The sequence below is a fragment of the Mycetomoellerius zeteki genome, unplaced genomic scaffold, assembly GCF_001594055.1.
Source record: "Mycetomoellerius zeteki isolate Tzet28-1 unplaced genomic scaffold, Tzet1.0 scaffold105, whole genome shotgun sequence".
NCBI lineage: Eukaryota > Metazoa > Arthropoda > Insecta > Hymenoptera > Formicidae > Mycetomoellerius > Mycetomoellerius zeteki.
This window is the reverse complement of record NW_017255965.1, coordinates 532,642-556,588: the sequence shown is the minus strand read 5'-3', so window position 1 is coordinate 556,588 and position 23,947 is coordinate 532,642. Positions and strand designations below refer to the sequence as shown.

The following is a 23,947-nucleotide window of genomic DNA, read 5'->3' as shown; positions in this document are numbered from 1 at the left end:
CGACGCACTTGTGACGGATCGTACACGCGGATAAATCAATATCTAAAGGCCATCGCGTAACCAAATTTTAGTCGTAAGGCCTCAGCACAGATTTTTGCATAACGCATAATGCATATAATGCATAAGAGAATCAACCAATTATAATTCTTCTTTTCCTTTTATTTTACGGAAAAGAGGAACTTTCAATGGTTGATTGCGACATGTGTTATGCAAAAGTCTATGCTGCGGGATAATAACCGCAAAGCTGTAAATTAATCGATCATTTATACATTTTAGAATGCTCGATCATAGTTGATCGATATGCTCGTACGGTCTTACGATTATGATTAAAACTTTTTGGCGTGTGATGGCCTTAAAACACCATGATTTCGCGGTCGCCCATGCGACTGTGCATCGAGAAAAGAAATATTTCTGTGAGATATTTGGACAAGCGGTTGTTGCGTAATCGTTTAACGCGATCGATAAACTGGTCTAATAATTTGCGACACGCGACAATTTCGCGGGGCGTGTGTAAACATAATGAAAGCGTGGCGCGCGGACTCGTAAAACAAATGAGAGGGCGGTGATGTAGATGGGGAATATATACGAAGCCATAGCTAAATATAGAAAGAGCGCTTTTATGGTGCGCGCGATCGTGCCGCGAGAACCCGAACGATCCGACGGACCCCGATGGCCTTTAGGTACTCGATCGGAGGCTCGCTCTCATTAAGGCCAACGCAAGCGAGCATCGTGCAATCAAATTCTCGATGTGATTTCGTAGCACGAGATACGGCATCGCCGGCGCGATTCCGCGAAGCCGAAGTGCGCGATCCCGTTGTATTCGTGCGTGTCGTTTTTGCCAATGAGAGAATCGATTGAGAAAATAAATGAGATCTGTTGGAAATCACTTTGTCAATTAATCAAAATATTAAAAAATTATACAAAAATTATACGTTAAAAACTGTTTATAGAATTTAAAAAAATCTAGAAAATTTTCTTTTTGTAACATAATATGATTTTTTTTACAGTTATCGTATTTAACTATGTTTAAAAAATTATGATGCGTGATAAATGTACTTTTAAAAATTTCTGACTTTTTTACAATTATTTAGCGTATTATTTTGCGCGAACTTTAAACTATAACATTTGGTCCGAAACGAAAATTTTTAGGTTGTAAATTATGGTTGTAAATTTATACAATTGATATTATGATGTCCTAAATTGTAGATAAAAAAATTTTGAGCCTTTCTCTGTCAATCCTTAAGGTGAATGTTTATTATGTACTTTAAACAGGATGTTTAAAACTGATGTATTTTCATAGTTAATTGGAAGTTAATAAATATTTCAATAAGAGTATTCTCTCGTAAAATATGAGGTGGGTAATATATAAAAAAATATTGCATTTATTGACGAACCATATTTATTAAAATTGTCAAAAATCTGAAGCATTTAATTCTTCATTATCGATTATTATGTATTGATTAATCAATGAACATTAAATCAACGATCTAATAAAATCTATTTTGCAAACATCTTTACAAACCATATCAATAACTTTATCGATTAAAATAATGACATCCTTTGTTCTTCAAGCGTGATTCTACTAATGTTTCCGGCCATGAGTATGTTTCGCTCGACTGGCTGTGAAAATCGGAGAAGAAATCAGGCGACCGAGAAAGCGTACTGACAATGAGTACCGACTTCAAGGGCAAATAATTTCCCTAGAAAATCAACGATGCATTCTACTAGAAAAGCCGCTTTTTGCTCCGATCTTAGTTGTTCCGTATTTGTCGAGTCAATCCTGTTACTTTATGACGATTCAAGAGGCTTAATTTAAGCTGAAATCGATAAAAAATTATACAATTTAAGAAGAATTTATATATTATTCGAGAAAAAAAGATTTCAAAAAAATTTTTTTTAATTGCGTTGAGTTTGGAAAGTATGGCGAATTGCTCACAGTTTTGAGCTATTTAATCTTCAAATTTACAATTATGTGTGCATAATTATTATTAGATATCCCAGCGGCATTATATCCGATTGGTCTCGGCAAAGGAAATAAAAATGCTCCTTTGTTTCCCTTTTTCGGACAGTCAGCCGATCGGTCGGTCGTCGAAAGATCGAGTGGCGAGATAAGCGAATCGCCTGCTTCCCGATCCGCAACGGATGATCGGCCGGCGAGAAGTGCGTGAAAGGTAACGTGGGCGGGTGGAACTTATTGCGGTGGGTAGGCCACATCGAGAGATAGAGAGAGCGTATGACAGAGATGAACAGCGCGCCGGTCTCTCTGATCGTGCGCGTGACAAAGAGGCTGAAGAACCGTAATGGCGTAAGCGAGAGCGAGTGAGCGCGGGAGACAAACGATGAAACGAAGCGTGATGTTACGGGTAAAAGAGTGAGTGAGAAAGAATGGAGAAGTAGTCCTGTTGTCGGGCGTGTGACGAACGACACTCGAATGTGGTTAGGCTAAGTGTGTGCACCTGAGAGGGATAGAATGTCACGCGGGACGTTTTATGTGTAGCGTATATGTGTGAGTGTGTGAAGATAATGCGTGCGTGATTGCATGTGAAGTTCGTCGATGGTTGGGAAGAAAAGGACGATGAGAAAGCACACGTGTGTTGAGGAAGGGAGAGAACGGGATGGCAGAACGAGCGTAGGAAACACAGAGCGCGTTAGGCTGTAAAACGTGTGATGAAAAGGGAGAAAGAGAGAAGAAGCGAGAGGAAAAGCTGTGATTCCGAAAGAGAAATGACATCGTACTGATGGAGTATCGATAGAATGAGAGATAGAGAGATGCCCTCACGAACGCTTATTGTAATGTTGCGTGAAAATGCGCGCATGTTGCGTGACTGTGAGTCGAAGGAGGGTGGAAATTGAATGGATAGAACCACTCATCGAATTCAGGCAGGGTGGAGAGCTTTGCAGAGTGTAGTTTCTCAATTTTCCTCGACCGGGACCGGAATTGACGCGATGATTCCATCGCGGTATATATATCTCTAGTCGAACTTTGATCTTGTGAAGCAAACTCGCACCCTTCGAGCACTCGAACTATAGAATCGGTCACCTAGAACTATGATAACGCCTTTGTATAAACTTCTCGTAGAAGAGTGACTTATGCAGGGATTGAGAGATAAAATCTTTTTTATAAACATTTTTGTAATTAAATTTTAATATGTGTTTAATGCATAAATAATATTTTATTTTTAATATCCAAAGTTGCTCGTTTATTGATAGTTTCCGAAAGTTACTTTGTTGTGCTGTTGCAAATATCGAGCGTTATTTATATTATTTTGTAATTCTAATCTTTTTTTTTAATATGTTATAATAAAATGCTTGAAATATATTTATGACAATAATAATTAAACAACTACATTTGATTTTCGAAACGTTACGCGAAAGAGAATATTTTTTTAATTTATTACTCAGTAAATAATACCCAGTAAATAATACTCATAATAAATTATACCCAGTTTTACATTATAATTTCTTATAATGCCATTTATCTTTATTCAATGATTAAATAGAATATATTAACGGATAGCATTTTATGTTTGCAGTTATCTAATGAGAGACGATATTCGCATTTAGAAGAGCACGATGAGAGGTGGTGCTGGTGATGGTCCAAACACGGTTACTGTTCCCGCTTCGACGTCCGTTAATGTAAGTACATGTATCCTTAATGTACAGTGACTTGCGCAATTGAATAAGTATTACAAATGTTATAAGAAATTCATGAAAAATCTACTATTTGTCCACGAATATTTGGATTTTTAAATAATATAAAAAATAAAGATTTGTAAAGATTTGTTTTGATATTATATATTAAAACTTTTTTTTGGTTTTTTTTTACTGTATTAAAAACTTGAAAATTTTAAAACACTTGATCCAGTTTGTAACTGTGAATTTATTCTTGGGAGAATCGATCAACTACGCGAGGTGTCGTGGTATCGCGACGGTGCTTTCGCAACCCAATTATCGTTGCCGACTTTATCACCGGTATATGGGCAACCGTCAGTTGAGTAATGAGCGTGGAGAACCGGTGCAACAAGTATCCCAAGAGTCCGGTAGTCGTACACAGGTCACCATCGATCGTGTTCGATTAAGCGTCTGGCTCGATCAATAGTGCACTTCTAAAACTGTAATTTCCATCTCCTTTTTTTGCTTCATCGATTCTTGCTCTTTATACACACCGAAACAGACCATTTCGTATCTCGGTCATCCATTAACAGAATTGCTTTTCCGAATCGATATCTACGTGCACAAATGCGTTTATTCTATAATAATACTATTGATAATACTATTAAATAAAAAATAATTAATTGTTAAAATCGAAACAAGTCTGTTTTTATTTTTGTGGATACTGAATACGTATTCAAGATTTTCAAAATTGTGGTGTGAAAGAGCAATTTGGAAACCGGATTTGTATTCAGCATCCAAAAAAAACTACGGAAAATAATTAATTTCGTTCTAGTGTTTTTTTTGTCGAACAGTGTAATTTATAAATATATTTTTTATATGTTAACGTATTATATACACGAAGACAAATCTGGTGTTTGAACTGATTTCGCATTATAAAAGTTGCATGCCACGATATCTGAGGGATGAGATTAATGAAGTCTAACATTGGGGTAAAATGGAAGGCAGTTATTTCAAAAGGGAAGCGATGTTGGGACAATGCGCGTATTCATTATCATAATATTTCAGTTACTTTGTCCCATCATACTGTTATGTGATTTAACTATAGTATAAAGTATAAATTAATTCAAATCACGAGATCATTGTACAACTCTATACAAAATTAATATTATTTTATATTATACATATAGAAAGTAAGAAGGAAAAGGGATCGGGAAAAATAGGGGAAAAATTTTGTACATAGGTGTACATATACAAAATGTACAATTTTATCTGACATATAGAATGAAATAAAGAACACACAGAATGACAAAACATGTTTTTAACAAAAAGACAACTTTAAATAACTATTTAAAATTGTACGCACTCTAGAAATTGTCAAAATAATAAAAAGGTGAAGAAATAAGAGTGCTAATAAGAGTGAAACGCTGTAAGTGTTGCGCAATTCTTATGTGTAAATCTTCAATATATTTGGACGTTTCGACTCACGTTCGAGTTATCTTCAGCAATAATCCACAAAATTATAATATATAGATTAAGTTGAATCCTTGGAAAACATGTTTTTACTTTCATATAAAATATATTGCAATATAAAATAAAGAGATATTAAATTCATAGTTCTAATCGAAATACGAGAACTAATGTAACGATGATAATAATAATCCGCTGCTGCGCTATCATTTGTACATGCTATCGATAAAGGCCATTAAGGCGCGCGACGTGAAGAATCGAAGTAGTCAGACGTCGCTAAAGTAACCTTCATGGAGTGTATCCGCTAAAATATTCAGCGGGGAGCTGGCTACCCGGGAGATTATATCGGACTTCTTCGGTGCATCTTCGCAGGGAACAGTGCGAACCATAAATCATGTATGCCAGTTGCTTTCCACCATGTAAATTTATCGATTCCACGCGAGCTCTTTCAATTTCAAGAGACGCTGCCGACGTTACGACTAAGACATCACGACTAAGAGAACACATTTATGACGAGTCTTTTATCTTATCATATTTTGAATATATGTTAAATACTCTCTTCAATGAGTTAAAAGTTCTCATGACAATTTTTGTCTGTGATTGACTCCACGATGCTACACGCGAGTTAGTGAGCGCATTCGCGACTCCATAAAGGTTCAGGTACTCATCTTTATGTCATTTTATGATCGCGCGCGACCATATAGTGATCTAGCCTCTATATCGGAGCCGTCGGGGACTAACTACTAATTGGCTTTAAGTACTACACAAGGCCGTGGCGTTACGGCACGTTCTTCGGAGATGGAGATGTCGGTCGATCGAAGGACAGTTATTTCAGCATTCGCTGCGCGGCAATGGCATTTACGGAGAGCATCCACCGAACTGGTTTCTCCGGTAGGCTTCGATAATGCGACAAGCGGCACTCGTTTCGCGGAAAGTTACTGTAGGTAGAAAGACCGCGAACGATTTCTTCGCGACCTATACGACACTCGAAAACGATCAAAGGGATTGTAATCACAGTAAAATATATAGTGAACTGGATTTTCTCGATCAGTCGTTTGAACTTTTGTGAGAATTGTGTACTATTGGGATTTGAGTAGCTAAATATTATTCTTATTCCTTAAAAAAGTTGTACATTAATTAATTAATTAATTGATTAATTTTGGGCATTAATGATAATGTGACTTTTTTCTGTGAATTAAATATATACTTTTTACAAATAATTTATTAAAAATAAGTAAATTATAAGTAAATTTTATATTTAATCTTCGAACTGTACACTAGTGCGAATTCGCACCACGAAAATTTTCAATTTGCTGACAGTTGCGCATGAACAGTTGCCGCGGTTTATCCCCACTACGTTAAATGTGCTTTTTCATTAAATTTGAGTGATATTTTTTGGATTTATTTATGGACCATTGGATTTATTGGAGAAAATTATTTCCTCAGAAAAGAGTGGTTTTAAAGAAATTTCTGTTTTAATTCTCAAGAGAGGATTAATCCTCAAGAGAGAATTAAAACAGACTTGCAATTAAAAATGTCAAATCCCAATTCGTACCTGTGTACCATTAGTAGGTGTTCAAAGGAGGTGTACAGTTTTACACCAAAGGAGGTGTAAGGTTAAACTACATATTTATGTCAGTGACATTGAACACATTCAGAAATGTTCAAAGGTACTTTTGCCTTGATTATGATTCGCAGTTTTTGACAACCGAGGATAGCATGAGCGACGACGTATTCGAAATGGACGACGATCGCTCTTCCACTGTCACGAATGTCGTTTCCGGAGGCCTCACGCCCGCAACCACAGAGCGATCCTTCGAAAAGACACCCTCACCTACCGGATACCGCGATTATAAGCCACCTGCCGAGGTACTGAGTAACAACTACAGCACGACTTTTAAGACAACGAGCGACTTCGATAGCGTAAGAAGCGCTTTGAAGAAGGACCAGGAGAGAGATGATAATTTCGCGCACAAGGTACCTTTTGCTTACCTACTATCTAAACCTTTTAAAGTAAATCTCACCTTGTAGAGTGAAATCTCACTCTTGAAGATAGAAAATTGAGCAACTCTTTATCTAAGATTGGCTCAATTTTCACTCTTTAGAGTGGGATTCCATTCCAAAGACTTTAGAGAGTATTATTGTTAGCATTCTTCATTCTTTCGTATATTAATTCGAAAGGAATTACTTGCAACAAATATATTAAATAAGAAACTCCTCTTTATGAAGTTTCTTTCATGATAAATCATATCTTGAGTTGATACCAAATACGCGCAATTCGGCAGCAAACCAACTCGTCGTCGGTAGATCACCACGCTTCCGAGATGCAATGGGATTAACCTTGCCTTCCGTGCCAAGGACAAGCCGTCTTCCTCTCCCTCGGCAAACCCGTGGAATAATGATCGGGAATGCCAGAGGTCCGTGGTAGCCGTGGTACGGCCCCCGAGACGATTCCCCCGTCCTTCATTTTGCGTCTTCGTTCTCTTCTTCGCTCCTGTTCGTTCCTCGCGGCTTCTCTGTCCCGTCCCTTCCGTCCTTTTCTTCGCTTCGTCATGTCCTTCTCTTTGCCTCGTTCGCGAGCTTCCAGCTCGTAAGATTCCTCTGTCTTCGCCGCCTTCTTATCTGCTCCTTCGTCGTCTTCATTCGCATCCGGTGGAACGCGATTCGCGGATAACGCGCGTTAGATAACACCTGTAGCGTTTTAAGTTTTGTCTTATAAATCTGATCGTCTACGAAAAAAAATCATTTTTCTCAATTATGTATATTTCTACACTCAATTTTACTATTCTTTAAAGCTACAGTCTTCGGATATACTTAAAAATTTTTCCTTTCGCTTAATTTTCATATGAACAATATATGCGAATGCAAGTATGAAGTTAAATGGAACACGATAACAAGGAAATATAGGCGTTATCAATATACATTGTGGTAAAGAAAAAGGCAAATGTTAAACATACTTCTAATATATTATAACAGCAAATTCTTAATTATCTTAACAATATTGTAAGAGCAAGATGCTTAATATTTTAATGACAGAACTTTCGGCTAATTTGGACCGGCGGTCCAACTTTCGGCTTAATTTGGCTTTTATAAGACTTCTTATTGATAATTATAAGACTTCTCTTATTGATAATTATAAGACTTCTCTTTTATAAGACTTCTTATTGATAATTAATAATTGCATGCGATGTATCACATAATGCAGGCTCAATATTTTGCCACAGACAAACTCTAGATCTATGAGGTCTGAATTCTCGATCAGTTTCAGTTTAGATCGACCGGGAGCGATAACGCTTCGCGCGACAGGCGCTAAATATAGGACGCGATCGGAGCCTCCGTTGCACTTTTCCGCGTGTGACATTTAATTTTATGTTCCGAGCCGTATGCGCGACTCAACGTGCAATAAAGTAGAACCCAGAAGCCATCGAGCATTTTTTTTTCCGGTCGTCCCGCTGCAATTAAGGAGAGGGTTCTCTCTTCGTGACTACTCAACGTGGGACGTAAGAGCGGCGGGAGGGGAAGCCAGAGAGGGGCGGCAGGCTTGAATAAGCTACTATACAGCGGGACCAAGTAAAACCGGTAGGGGGTCTACCATCTCTCGAGCCGGTTCTTGCCTTGCACTTTCTTCGGCCGTCCGGGCACCTCGTCAGTACTCACTTCGTACCGCCTATAAAGGATAATTGAAGACCCCGCGCAGCAACCAGCTTGATTTTTGCAGATTCTCCCTGAGAAGGGGAAGATAAATATCGTATTAAGGGAAGAGAACTGCGTAGCCTTTCTCCTCTTTTCCCACCCACGTGCCTTTCATCTTGTTCTGCGTTCAACGGCCTCGATTATACTCCGACCGCACGTTCTGATAAGTCCGACAGAGACGTATTGTTTAATGAAAATTTCGTATATATCGTGCATATGTATATATTCGGACATTTTTCATGATACATGCGAAAATTCGAACTATCAGTTTCAAACGATTGGTGGGGTCGAGATTGATTTTCCGAGACTCGCTGGCGAGATGCGCGTATTTTTTTTTCTCTCTTTTTACAATACAACATGCACGCTCGGTTGAAACTCGGCTAGACAACGCACCGCACACTGACCTCAACGGCGGTTGTGCATCTGGCGGGCTCGCGCAGTCGCATACCAATTGAGTTAGCGGCCGTGTGGTAATGCAGAAAGACGTCGGGAGGACGAAGCGGTGAGACCAACAGCATGTACACGTAGACATCGGAGCATTCCGTTCGTGGGGTGAGCTATCTCGTTAGTCGATTTCCGGTTTTATTCTTGGTCCATGAATTTATCGATGTCGCCAATGAAAAATAACTGTAAAATCGTAATTTTTTTAAATTGAGGGGCTCATCCGCACAATTTCCTGTTTGAAAATAAAATAAAATCGCAAGAGTGTGATTGAATTTTATCAAATAAGAAAAAGAATTTTGTCTTTGGTCGAATTTTGCAAATATGTTTCTTAACGCTATAAATATATTTTTAATTCTATATGTTCGGCGATTCGATTTGCCGAATTTGAAAAGCAATCTTAAACTGAAACTGGAAATAACATGACAAATTATTGTATATCGATCATCAATTTTAATAAACATCTTAAAATAAAGAACTTATTGCAAAAAATATTACCTCAACTGGATTATTGAATATCCGCTTGAACTCAACGAAAACATGGAATTGATTTTATTTGTGTAAGGTGATGCAGTCTTTTAGATGGTCTCGAGCGAAAAATTCACAAAAGGATTTTTATCCAAGAACGCGCATATTTTTTTTATTGATGTTGTTAATACGCTATTGAGAGCGAGACATACGACAAAAACGACGATAGAAAGAGGAGAATGAAGCTGCTGCGACCACATCCACCGCGAGAAATTGCAACGTCCTTCGCGGTTTTACGGTTGCCGCAAGGGAGATGAGCGATCTTTCCGCATATGGAACCGCGTTTGCTCGTTAGATCTCGTGTCGGTCGTGACGATCGTACGCCATTGCGTCCCGGAAACGGCGCGACGGATTCTTCGATAAGAAGACTCACGCTTGTAGATACAGTCGCGATTATAGTAATCCAGAGACGATGACCTCGATGATAAGACGAAATAATAAAATTTCTTGTGAGTGTCACTTGATTCATACTTGGAATCTTCGGAATGTTTATCAGAAAATTGTACGTTTTCCTAAGATATTGATCGATAATCATTTTTATCAGAGAATATGACTATAATGGATAACTTCTTGTTTGACAAAGATACATAAGACAAACGTGAACAGTGAAATGGAATTCAAACAATAAAATGCGTAAACAATAAATAAATTGAGCAAACATGATTAGTTTCGTTTTCTCCGAAGAAGATAACGTCAAATTGGGTCGTGGAAAATGTTGCTTGGATTCGTTATCGTCTTTTGTTTTTTACATTTTTTGTGCAATAATTTTAAAAATTAATTCTTTGATGCAGAATTATTTAATAAATAGAATAGAGTAATTTTTTTTTTTTTTATTACTTCATGTACATTGCTAAGAAGGAACTTAGTTTACAATATCGTCTTACTCACACTCATCCATTTATATCTTATAAATTAATGGCTAAACTACAGAACACAAAAACTAAAATATCTATTATCGCTCACATTGACTTTCTTTGTTTGCAGAACTGTGTAATAAATTTTGAAAAAAACTCGGATAATCAGCCAAGAATAAGAAAAGTGACTGATAATTTTTAATTGATAATCTTAAAATTTCTCTAAAAATTGTCTAGAAAGAAAAAAAGTTTCTTTGAAAATATTGGAAGAATATTATATAAGAGTAAATCCCGCAAGGTTTTAAAAAAAAAATTTTTCTTATATGTTAAAATGAGATGAAATAAGAACAAAAATTAAAATAAGATGAATATTTAACATGAAGTCGATTTGTAACAGTAAGCTTTCTTGGAAGAAGTACAGTAATTGTTACATCTTTATCGGTGAATATTGGAAATATTGGATGAATTTTTAGGCGAATTAATATTCAACACTCCGATATTCAACACTCCGACTGGGTTTGTTGAACCGCGAAGGTCGATAATTGATAAACTATTCGAGAAGAATTGCTCAGACTAAGCAAGAAATGATAAACATATTCGCGACATGTTCTTACTATAATCGTAATCGTAACAATAGATTTGTTTACGACAGATATTTCCTGTGGTTTTGAATAAAGAAATCAGATTTCCATTTCTCTCTCTCTCTCTCTCTCTCTCTCTCTCTCTCTCTCTCTCTCTCTCTCATCAATTCGTAGAAAATAAGTATCTCTCCTGTTTGTGACCTTGTCTTCAAAGAGAGGATAAATTAGCTCTTTAACAGTGCGCGCATGTTTAATGTAATTCCAAACTTTGTAAATCGTCTTCCTACCTCTGTCTTTCTCTTTCCTTTGATGGCGTCGAGTTTGTTTCATTTGCAAGGAACGCGCGTGGCGATATTTTCGATCGCATTCGGACTTGAGTTCATTTTGTGCTTGGCTGATTCAATCCCGTTCGGTAATAATCTAACCACCCGCAGCTGTTGCACCGAAGAACAGCGAGCCTCTATTAAACAAGCGCTCGACGACCGCGACGATGCGGCTCGAGTTATTTTTATCGCGCATGGCGTTGTCTACTCGTGAGTTTTCTCGACGACGAAGGAGGAAGAGGAACTTGTGTCGCCGGCACCTGGTACTGTTATGTACGAGGCGCTACGTAATATTTGAAGGGGTAAAATAAAACGAGAAATTGTCCTCTTTCTCTACTATAACGACTTGGCAAGAATTATGTCACAAACATTGTTCATTGTACGCTGAACAAAGATGTAGTTGTTGCAACAATTTTTGCAACGTGACGAAAAACAACAGAATTTTTCTTAAAATATTAAATATTAATTATTAATGTATTTGAGAGAAAAGAATGAAACTCGGCGTATAACACCAAAATTCTTAACCCCAATGGACTCTGTATCTATATCTGTTGATTCTTTGTTCGGTCTTATCGTATTCTCTTTCTTTCTTATTACATTTTATTTGAAAGAGAATGCGGTGGCCGGACGAAGAATCAGATATAGATACAAAAAATCTATTGGGGGTTAAGAATTTTATGGCATTATATCAGAGAAGTAATTCTTATTTTTAAAAAGGTAAGAACTTAAGAATCTTAAAATAAGATCACGACTCGTATAAATTGCAAGATGAAAGTCGCTCGTTGCACCGAAAGCTTTCGTTATTTGAGAAAAGATTTAAACGTATAAGTACCAAAGGTTACATATTTCGAAATAAAGATTACAAATTGTAGAGATGAAATGTTATACTATGTAATAATGAGAAACTCTACAACGAAACATGCAGCAAAAGTATGCGTGACGAACAATGCACGATTCTTATAAAAATTATTTTTGTGATGATATTCATGACATTCGACTACCATTGTATGAAATCTCAATCTTTCTGTTACGTGTGTACGGAAAGGTGTGTACTCAACAGTTTTCTTAATTGTGTAAAAAAAAAAAATTAAAATTGTGTCTCTCGGATCCGGTTTTTCATGTTGCGGTTTCAACTTGCAGTTAGATTTAGTTCGATAATAAAAATTGTATTTTTCTAGAATTACGGTTAATCACTATACTGATGGTTTTGTAATAATAATAATATGAGTATTCACACTATAGATCTATCACAGTTTAGAGATTAATAATAACTAAAAAAACCACAATTTTTATATTATCATCAAATTAAAGTGTGGTTAAATCTAAACCACAAGTTAACCAGCAAATGGAAAACCGGACCTCGGAAAAAAAAAGAAAATTCCGCAGTGCGAGAATTATCGTCTTTTAGTTTTTATGAAAGAGAAGTGATATATGTGTGTGCGAATGGCAAATGAGATCGCAAAACTAAAATGAATTATGATGGACGTATGTATGTATAACGTATGTACATATGTGTAATGTATATGTGCGTACGTGCAACGATGCATGCCCATTGCCTCCCGTTACGTCGCGACGTCACCGAGCACCACCAAGCGAATGCACGTGCATTCGCAAATAGCTCGATTCATTGCGGTATACTCTGAAACCGATCCACAATCACGCAGCTCGTATTCGTAATCGCAAAATACTGTTGAGGCTTTTAATACCGTAACCGGGCACCAAGCTTGGACCGAGCTTGCACGCGGATAACTGCGCGCGAAATCGCGCCTTTGACAGCGGACGCCACGTGATCAATCACATTTTCACGTACGTATCGACAACTCTTCGCTTTTCCTCCATATAGCGGAGTGTTAATCTGTCCATGCATCGGATTTAGGAAATCTGAAGTAGAATTTTTCTATTTATGATTCTCACGAATAGAAAAGTATTTATAGATATTGGAAAACACTTTTCTATTTATGAGAATCATAAAATTTGAAAAATTCTCTCAATACGTGAAATGCACACCACGTCTAAATGTGAAAAGCAAAACACCTATAAATTTTGCCGTTTTACGACCGAGAAAAAAAAACTGGCGATTTGTGATTTTAATAATGGATTTATTTAGCTGCCAAAAAATTTAATTACAATCTGTAATTATATAATATTAATGTCATAACGTCGTCTACCATCGTCAAAGATACTTGTTCTCTCTATCATACCATATTATGGCTTACATCTGCTTCATAATTGCTGCGTACGAGTTAATTAATAATTACTGCGTTTTCCTTTTAATGTTTGACTCACATCATTTTGACTAAATAAAATTTATTTAGTCAAAATTTTTTAAAATAAGAAAATGAGATTACTTTTATATCAACCATATTAAAAGATGTTAACTTCCACATTACAAATTAATGGACCACACGCATCTAAAAAGAGAGAATACAGGAACAACCGATACGTATCTATATATCTAAATTTACTTCATAATATTATAATCTAACCGAAGACTCTGACAACTTATGTAATATTGTAATTTTTCGTTTTTACATCAAGAATGATCCGATCGGCGTCGAAACGTTTGTATACATATTAAATGTTCTTTTAATTTTAATTGACTCGTAGCCCTTCATTTTATTTATTAATTTATTCTTATTGAGCCATATTATTAATCTATATTAATTACAATCGATTTGTCTTCAATTAAAAAATAATGATTCGGCTTTTAAGTTCAAATAAGAAATACATTTGAATATATTCATTTTATATTTACATGCTATTGCACGCTGTATTAACGCTATATTATATTGATTATCTAGTTGATCTGCATTGCTACGTGGTACATTGATGCTCAAGGTAAAACGCGAATCGCACACTTCGGGCAACCCACGCTCGCGTTTATCGATCGTATCGCCGCACGAATCGTCATCTCCTCTGTTTCGTCCGTGCGTTTTTCTCCTTCTGCCTCGCCAATGATTAGCATACGAATGTACACGACCTTGTCGCGCCATTGGACGTCGCGACAACACGAAAAGCGGCATTGTGCGCGGCGCTGCCGCGTCTGAAAGCCACTGGATATGACAATGCGAATAATCCGAGTCTTCAAGAAACTTTAGGCTTACGTATGGAAATACCATGGCGATAGAAAAACTATGGTAATATTACATCGTATATCAATGAGGTTATTTTTAACTCTGAAATTCTATTAGAATTTTAAAAATGTATTACACATATTTTTTAACGAAAATGAAAAACTTATGAAAAAATTTTATATAATTTTTAATATTGATTTTGATAGAGATTTTCCTATATTGTATTTTTATAAAGTAATGCAAAAAATTTGGCTGACCGACGATTTGGATAAAAAATTATTTCAATAGGAAGTAACATGTTTTTAAAAAATAATTAAGATAAAATGAGAAAATTTTTATTTATACGATAAAATTGTATTATTAAATATAAATATTGATTTTATTGAACTGTTTTATACCTATGTAACATTCATTTTTATTTAAAAAGTATTCAATTCCAGTCATTTCTTACAGAGACTATCTTATACGATCTTAAGAGATTTTTATTATTTATTTTGTCAATATTAATGTAATATCGATATAGTAAAGTTTCTCAGAGAATCATTATTTTTTTTAAATTTTTTAAACTTTCATATATATGAAAAGGATATTATCTTTCTTTTTCTCTTAGATTTCGTCGCGAATATGCTGCTTGCCGTATAAATACGGTATCGAATATTCTTTTGAATCTATATGATTCCTCGTGTTTTTCTTCATGGTACATTTCGCAGAGCCAGAATGTGAAACATAAAATCATTCTGCAACTGGAATTCCCTCATTTTGCGTTCAGTCTCCTTTTGTTCCTTCTCTAAATTTCCATCGTAAACATTTCCTTCACGGCAGGATTTCCGGTCGTCACGCAAACTGTACAATCTTGCTGACAGATCTTTATCCGTTGATAAGTCCCTCGATCCATTTATCGGATGAAGAAGACTTCGTATTACGCAGCTCTTGCACGGTGCACGTGAATTTCCCCAGTAAAATAGTGTCATGCTGAAATATGCGTGGGATGACTTCTTTTTTCCACGTTTATTTATCCATTTAACGTTCACATTCTTCTAAAGAGCGGTGCTTATCGAGCATCGAGCACTCAACGCTTCTTTCGCACGCCCGCGCCACGCCATATTGTTTCCACGTTCTTTTTTCTCTTTTTTTATGAGTGCGTCGCCGTTAAATGCACACGTAACGCGATATCTCATGCGTTCTCAAATGCGACTGCACATGCATATGTACATACATACGCGCACACACCGCGATCGCACGTGCACGCGCTTAAACGCGCGCTTTTTTATGAGTGCGTCGCCGTTAAATGCACACGTAACGCGATATCTCATGCGTTCTCGAACGCGACTGCACATGCATATGTACACACATACGCGCACACACCGCGATCGCACGCGCACGCGCTTAAACGCGCGCGAACGTTTCATGCAACTCACAACGCGACCCGTATGTCGTACGTATTATGGCGTTAACGATTCCTTTTCGATTGCTACGATTCTCTGCGAACTAGCATCGCGTTTCTAAAAAAAAATTAAAATTCTGCAATTTAACACATACTGAAAGAGAGCGATTTTGCTGAAGAATCTAAAAATTTAGCTAGATACAGATCTGAAAATTTGTTGGACCATCAAAATAATTTTGCAGGAATCTTAATGAGCAATGTTGCAAAATTTGATATTCTAGCAACCAATTTTGTCGTCTTACCTAAAATTGTTTTAATAGGCGAGCAAAATTATTTTTCAAATCTGTATTTAGCTAAACTTTTTAATTCTTCAGCAAAATTGCACGAAAATTTTCGTTGTGTTAATTACATCTTTTTTTTATAACGGTAGTCTAGGAAAGAAGATATTCGTTGTGTAATTATATCTTTTTTATAACGTACAGTACTTTAGAAAAGAATTCAGAATTTAAAAGCATAAAGGTACCATATATACTCTTTGACAAAAAAGTTACGCACAGGTCTTGAACTTTGTTAAAGAATGTAATTATGTCTTTTTTATGACAAAATTCTATAAAAGCATATGTCTGTCTTTCCATATTACTTTCAAAATATTATACTTTTCACTGAGCGAATGAAACCCCTGAGGGTCACAGGTCCTTCACTTCATCGAAAACTGTGCAGGAAGGACTCGTTCGACGGGATCCGAGTAATATCGACGATCGCGACGAGTCTGCGAATCCTGCATCTCGTTCGTAAATCTTTACGGCTTGTCTTCATGGTACGTCGGTTTTACGATCGCACTTTTATGACGGCTTCGTAACCGATCGCGTACCCAGTTTTACACTTCCGTCGCGGTTACGAGCTGTTCCGAGATATACTCGACCAAGGGCCCGTAGATATTATTAATAATTGACGGCTCTGCGCTCTCACCGGAAGGACTCACAGACTTAAAAGGGATTAGTCGATGATTATGTCGATATTTTAACTTATGATTTTAATTATACACGATGAAAATCATTTTGTATTCGTGTTAAAACTGATTTTTGTTAAAATTTCTGCGTTAAATTTTTAACATTTAATCATTAATCTGATCGTGTTATTAGAATATTTTATCATCAATAAAATCATACAAATTGTGTCTTGGAAATCTGTCACATTTTTGCCTGCTTCTGCATTATATTTTATTAACTAACAATACAATTGCGACTACGATTATTTTAACTGACATTATTAGGACTTACCAAATCTCAAATTTGACTTACATTAAGAACTTAAATTGATTTTCACAAGACAAAATTCGTAACAGAAACTTCCGCAAATGACTAATATTTCAAATAACTCAAGGTTGCCACCTGGCGATCAGGATTGACTAAGACACAGGAAATTAATACAATGGATCTTAACAGACAGTAAAATTTTTAATCTCTTTAATATCTTTAATTTCAAAGAATGTCACTCGTTCAAAATTTATATTTATTTTCAACACATTGATAATGACCCGATCGGTGTCGAAACATATGTTTGTATTATTCGAATATTAATAAAAGGTTATTGCTTGGCTTGTAGCTCTTCTATTTTATTATTATTAATTTATTTTTATTGAGCCATACTATTACATATATAATATATTAAAATATTTTATGTTAAATTGATTTATTTTTTTTATAATTTAACATATTATATTTTAAAATATAGGTATATGTTATATTATATATGTTAATTTTACTAACGAATATACTTTCATAATTTTTTTTCAAAGTATATAATTTTTTTATCTTGATTTTTTATATAATTATTAATAATTTATATTAATGTCTATATATATTCATTTTGTGTTAAATAAGCACAAAAATGTGGGTGAATCGTTTAGTCATGAAATTTGTTAAATTTAACACATCTTTAATGTTTCATAAATCGCGACATGAATTATGTGTTAATTCATTTTTTACATATATAATCATTATAAAAAGGTAATGGAAAGAGACAGAAAATCTTTGATTTTGGCTTTGATGAATTTTAATGGTGTGATACAGATAAATTTTCAAGGGCGAGAAAATAATTATATGTATATTTTTACCTACTCCAAAAAGCACGACCGTAAATCGCCGTTGATTGATGAGTTGCGAAGAAACAATGATCGCGACTGATTGCATGAGATCGTTAATCGATAGCGTTCCACGGTGGCTGCAAGAAACGCGTTTGTTGCAAGAAATGAACGGCAGCCAGACTTTATGGTCATTGATAAATTCTCCGTCATCGATAAAGATAGATGAAGTCTTTGTGCTCTCGTATTCTTGTCTGAAGAACTAAACTCGCCCGATCTCTTTTGCATAGAATTTTTCATAGCATCGACACGCTATATGTAACAATGAAATGTTATAAAAATTATCAGATACCTTTAGGATTCTTTAATTTTGATTTTTAATTAATTTTTTCAATGAAAACGATGAAACGTGTTTTTATATAATTAATAATTAAAAATAAAAATCTTTTGACGAATTAAATTTCAGAAGGGAAAATACATGACAATAGATTTATGGATATTATGATTAATTATGTATGAGATGTTTAATAATTTCTTTAATTTTTGAATCATTGTTTAACGTAGTGCGTTTTTGATACGTTAAGTTAACCAGAATAAACACTTAGCTTATTATAATATAATGATCTTTAAAGTGAAAAAATATTACATTTTATTAGCGATCGATTTTATTATACCATTATTTTACCATACCATATTTTACCATACCATGTTTACTAGTTTACGTCCTCTATAAATTTAATTTTCAAGAGTTTTATGAGAAAAATAATTTTCCGGTCATCCAACTCATGATATAATAGTCTTTAAAAAGCGTTTTTACGCAGCGCAATTGTCGCACAACGAAATCCTCTCTGGCTCGCAGTGAGCTTTTAACGTTCGCTCACCCACCGTGATTACTGGCAATTAATTGAAAACGCGGCGACACAACCATCTACAAAGATACAACGGGGTTCCACCGAGGGTGGAGGAAATGGGGAGAACACAGAGGTAGATTACAACAGTAGAGAGAGAACTAAAGGGGAAGAAGAGAGAGAGAGAGAGAGAGAGAGAGAGAGAGAAAGAGAAAAAGAGAACGAGTGGAGGGGAATCACGCAGGAGGAAGCGAGAGAGAGTGAGATGGAATAGGGAGGGCAGTGAATTAAGTTTCTCCGCCCCTGAGGCCGACACATTCGCCGACACTCGTCACGACCACCCCCTGAGGGTACCGCGAATCTTTCAATGGAAATTCTGTCGTGAAGGGGACGCCGCACCGCCTCGAGGTACTCGAGGATTATAAATCCACAGTGACACGATATAGAATCTTCTCGACAGTCCCGAAAAAGTCCCGTTTGAAGAGCGAGATTCTAAGAATCAGCTCGAATCGAAGTAGTAAGTATCCCGTTCACGGATTTTAGTGGACTCTTCGAATTTCTTATTCACTATTCCTCTGCACGTATTTATCATTCGCGCGTGATTGCACAGCTTACGCACCTTTTTGTGAATGCCAATCGCAACTTTTCGCGATAAGTTCCTTTGACATAGTTTCCGATAAGACGAGATGAAAAAACTTTTTCTGTAATAATAAATTGAATGTTGAGATCGTGTTACTCGTTTGTTTCTCGTATTTAACCTTTGTTTCTTATTTTCATAAAACGACATAAGAATAGTCATAGTTGTATTAATTATGAGTTCAATCTTTCTTTTTTACACACGTGAGACTCTTACAATTCTAACAATTTTATAATCTCTAAAGCCCGATCTACAATTGCGTAAACGTAAATGGTTGTGAAATGTTGTAAAGCGAAGTTTTAACCTGCTACTCCCGGTTGTGAAGTGTGTTGTGAAAGATGGTTCAATTTTATCTTTCACAACTACGACTGTGTAAAACGTAAGAGTGAATCAATCAGAGTGCTGTCACGTGTCTACATTGTTATCGTCCTTTTTGTCTCAACGTATGGAAATGAATGCGAAGTGGCATTTTTTATCTTTTATTGTGTTCATTTTATAATATATTATTTGACGAGTTTATTATATTACGAATATATTATGTTACGAGTATGAAACACGGAGAAAGTGTTGTGAGCAATGCTCAATTTGAAGATGAAAGTTCATTGAATCTTTACTCGATTGTAGATTAATATGTTGTACAACATTTACTGCTACTATTATTTCCATAACTTTACGTCTATGTTTACGTAATTATAGCTCGGGCTTTAGTCCGGATCTACAATAGGTATTTTAAGCCTTAAGCCGTAAGAAATTGACCAATTACAGTCGAATGCGAGGAGAATAATCGACTATGATTCGTCCATTTCTTATGGCTTAAGGCTTAAAAACCTATTGTAGATCCGGGCTAAAATATTTAGTTGAATGTCATGCTTTACATTGTAATACTTTGACTGTGTTTCTATACATTATACACTATCAATACTGAAATCTATATTATATTACGAAAAAAACAGTTTTGCTGAAGTATCTAAATTAATAAAAAGAAGTATCTAAACTTTTAGCTAAATACAAATCTGAAAATAATTTTATTGGACTATTAAAATGATTATATAGGACACTCAAGCTGATTGCTAGAATGTCAAAACATTTGACAACATTGCTCATCATGTTTGAGTATTCTATTTACATAATTATTTTGATAGTTCAATAAAATTATTTTTAAATTTATGTCCAGCTAAATTTTTAGATGCTCCAGCAAAATTGTTTTCTTTTTCTATATACGTAACGTAAACTATAGATTTTCAGTATTGGCAGTGTATATCGAAATGGTCTTTGTATATTTATTCGGCTACTCCGAGAGAATTTATCCCCGAGTGTAACGCGAATACTATCAATAATAACGGCTCTCTAAATTTTGAACACGACGAGTCATATAAAAATCCGAGGGAATCACGCGACACGACAAGCGAATGTCAAGTCCAAAATAACACTCCCGGTATGCCCATAAAAAAAGTACATTTATATTTCAATATCTGGCATACGCGGGCATTTTTCTCTCTTTTTCTCTGTTTCTTTTTCTCTTTCATCAGCAGTAAAACAGCGAACGATGCGCAGAGGTGTCGAGAGCATTTGTGTTATTTAACCACTTATTGCACGCGCGTTGACGTTTTATGAGGAAGGGAACAACGATCCTGCACCTCCATCGCTGGGACAATAAAGGCGCACCTGTCAGACTATCGACGTACCATAGTACAGCCGTACCTGCGTTATTGGAGCCCTCGTTTTTTATCCCGCCGTTTTAGCGATGGCATTGATATTCTCGCGTGCACGGAACACTCGAAGCGCACATATCAATCTCCTGCCACAGCTACTATTGTCTGACGACGATAGCGAGCCCGGGTACGGAAGTTACAAAACAGTGGGAGAAATCGTTTCTACAAATTTCTTTCTTCCTGTTATATATTATCTGTCACCAAGTTGTTATATTTTTCGCTTTGCAACGCGTACGCTTTCCGATATTTTAGCTGAGATATTCACACATAATATAAATCATGAATGAGAGAAATGAATAAAAAAGACATGACAGAATTTCCGTGCTTTATCTCCATTTTCGAATGAGATAAAGTAAATGAAGTTTATATTAAATCGAAAAATACTTAATCAAATTATGGAAATTCTATTATATTTCTAATTTAAAGTTTGTATCATGTTGCCAATGTTTATATATAGTTTAACTTGTGATCATGTCTTTCACATGAACGCGTGCGATCGAACGTTGACCGAGAATCTCATTCAAATGAATATCATGTGTTTTATTGACGACAATTATCACCACAATAAAAAGTAAGCATGGGATGCGTGGCTTTCAAATGAAAGCACGTATCTGGCTGAAGTTGCCTATGCACACATGAATGACAAGTATTTAAATACCTGCTATGTTTACGCAGACAAGTAGGAGAAATTCCGTTCTCAAGCAAGACATACATGTACGAAATAATTATATTAAATAAGAAGTGCAGGCGCGAATAGAAGTAAATTAATTTCGGTTAAATTTTAACGGAAAGACAATAATAATAAAGATGACCTGTGTAAAAACAATAGAATTTCTAGAAGAGAAAGTTCTAGAATATTCTAGAAGGAAAAGATCTAGAATGTTCTAGAAGGAAAAGTTAAGAAGGCCAGGGAGAGATAAAAAGAGGAGCACGCGAGAGATAAGGGAGATATATCGCGATATTCCGAAGAGTAAAATTGTATATCAAAAGTGTAGAATCAGTTCAATATTAAATCTAATTTTAACACGAACAAGATCCTGTGATTTCCAATTCCTTGTCACTGTTTCGATACAATAAATTGACACGCATATAAAGGGACTAACTGCAGTAAGCGTAAACATGTAATTATCAATGCCTACGGACATAATACACCTAAAGTGGTGGTACCCGACGTGATCACGAGTTTATCGAAGTGACGAGTCGAAAATTTTTTTTACAATTCGAAAAACGAGGTCGAATTAAGACGTCGGAATTCGCGAGTGCGATACAATGAGTTGAACGCGGCTGTCGCGGACAGTGCACAGTGCAGGCCAGCCGGAGCATGATGCCGATGATGCGCGATGACGATGGGACGCGCCGACCCACGCTGAGGTTTTACGTGGTTATTTATACTTATTTTGCAAGCAACAAATTGCTAAATTGTATATTTCGAGAGCAACAAATTCGGACGACATCGCAGTACCAATTTTAAGCGAGCAACAAATCTTTTACTGGTACTTTACTCTTCTTCCGCCCACACGTTGAGGCTTCTCGTTGTTATTTACACTTTTTTAGTATGTAAAGTATTAAAAAAAATATTATTTCGGCAGCACCAAATTAGCAACAAGTTAGCAACAAATTCCTACGTTATTTCTGCGTAGATTGGCTTTGTTGTAGGTATTGTTCCGCTAACTGAATCTTCCTTTAGCGAAACATCGTTTTTTTAAATAAACCGACAGAGCAACAAATTTTTTTCTTTGGCAACTTTTTAGCAACAAATGAGCAACAAATAAAAATGTTAGTTAGAATCGATTCCGCTCACTTTGTTCCGCTAACTTATAAGACGTATAGAAAGCCATCGCAGTTCTTACGGCATCTCTATACAGTTTTGCGAGTAATGTGGTCGAGGTTACCACTTTGGAAGTATCATTGAGTTGGTTAGACCGGAAAAATAATGGATCGTGATCGATTCGAACTATGATCGACCACGGGGTTTCGTCCTGGTCCCCACTACTGGAATCAGTAAGGCGATGTAGTGGGACCTGCCTTAGACGCCCGAGAGAGTATTAGATCGGGATCTTATTTAAAGGGAATTCGTGTAACTATGGTGCTTACGAGAATCCGCGCGAGACCCGTTAGACTTCTGGTGGCGAGTCGCCACACATGTAAGTCAAAAGAAAACCATTTATAATTTATTATCAGTTATTCATTTATTTAATTTTGAGAATTTCTCGTAGTTAACTTGGGAATCAGATGGAAATACGTTTGGACATAAAACTATTTGCTTAACGATAATTTTACACGACATCGCTTTATGTCTGATACTTTTGTTTCTTCAGATGTACGTTCTATAGGGAAAAGTGGTGGAACTGTGCGCAGCGGGTAATTGTGCGCATCCTGATTTGGTACTTTTCCAATGACGACGTCACTGTGGTGAAATTTTTACGCAGGAGGTCGTCCTCTTAAGATATAACTACAAAAGATACGTCGTAAATACGTTGCTACCCAGAGAAATACAAAAAAGTGGAATCACATCTTTTCTTGTTATTTTTCAGAGTTTTTTTTTTGTTAGCATTCAGAAAATAAGGTGATAAGTCCGTATTTTTAATTTGTTTGTTTAAAGTTGCATACGTTATTAAAGTATGTTATTATGTGCGTCTTTTGAGCTGTTATTTATTAAGTTTGGTTAAGAAATGTTGAAGTAATCGTATTTCATATCGAGTCAGGT

At 35.9% G+C, this 23,947-nt stretch overlaps 1 protein-coding gene across 2 annotated transcripts in view; it reads left to right on the top strand.

The window, feature by feature from the left end:
• The window catches only part of LOC108722033 (ras-related protein Rab-37), a 107,079-nt gene that overhangs the window by 2,341 nt on the left and 80,791 nt on the right, over positions 1–23,947 (top strand). For both annotated transcript variants that reach the window (XR_001936596.1, XM_018446936.1), the window contains exons 2-3: positions 3,534–3,636; positions 6,781–7,059. Coding sequence is in view for 1 of the 2 variants with exons in the window: in XM_018446936.1 (XP_018302438.1) it covers positions 3,574–3,636; positions 6,781–7,059 (342 nt within the window). In the remaining variant the exon portion in view is untranslated. The remainder of the gene's footprint in view (positions 1–3,533; positions 3,637–6,780; positions 7,060–23,947) is intronic.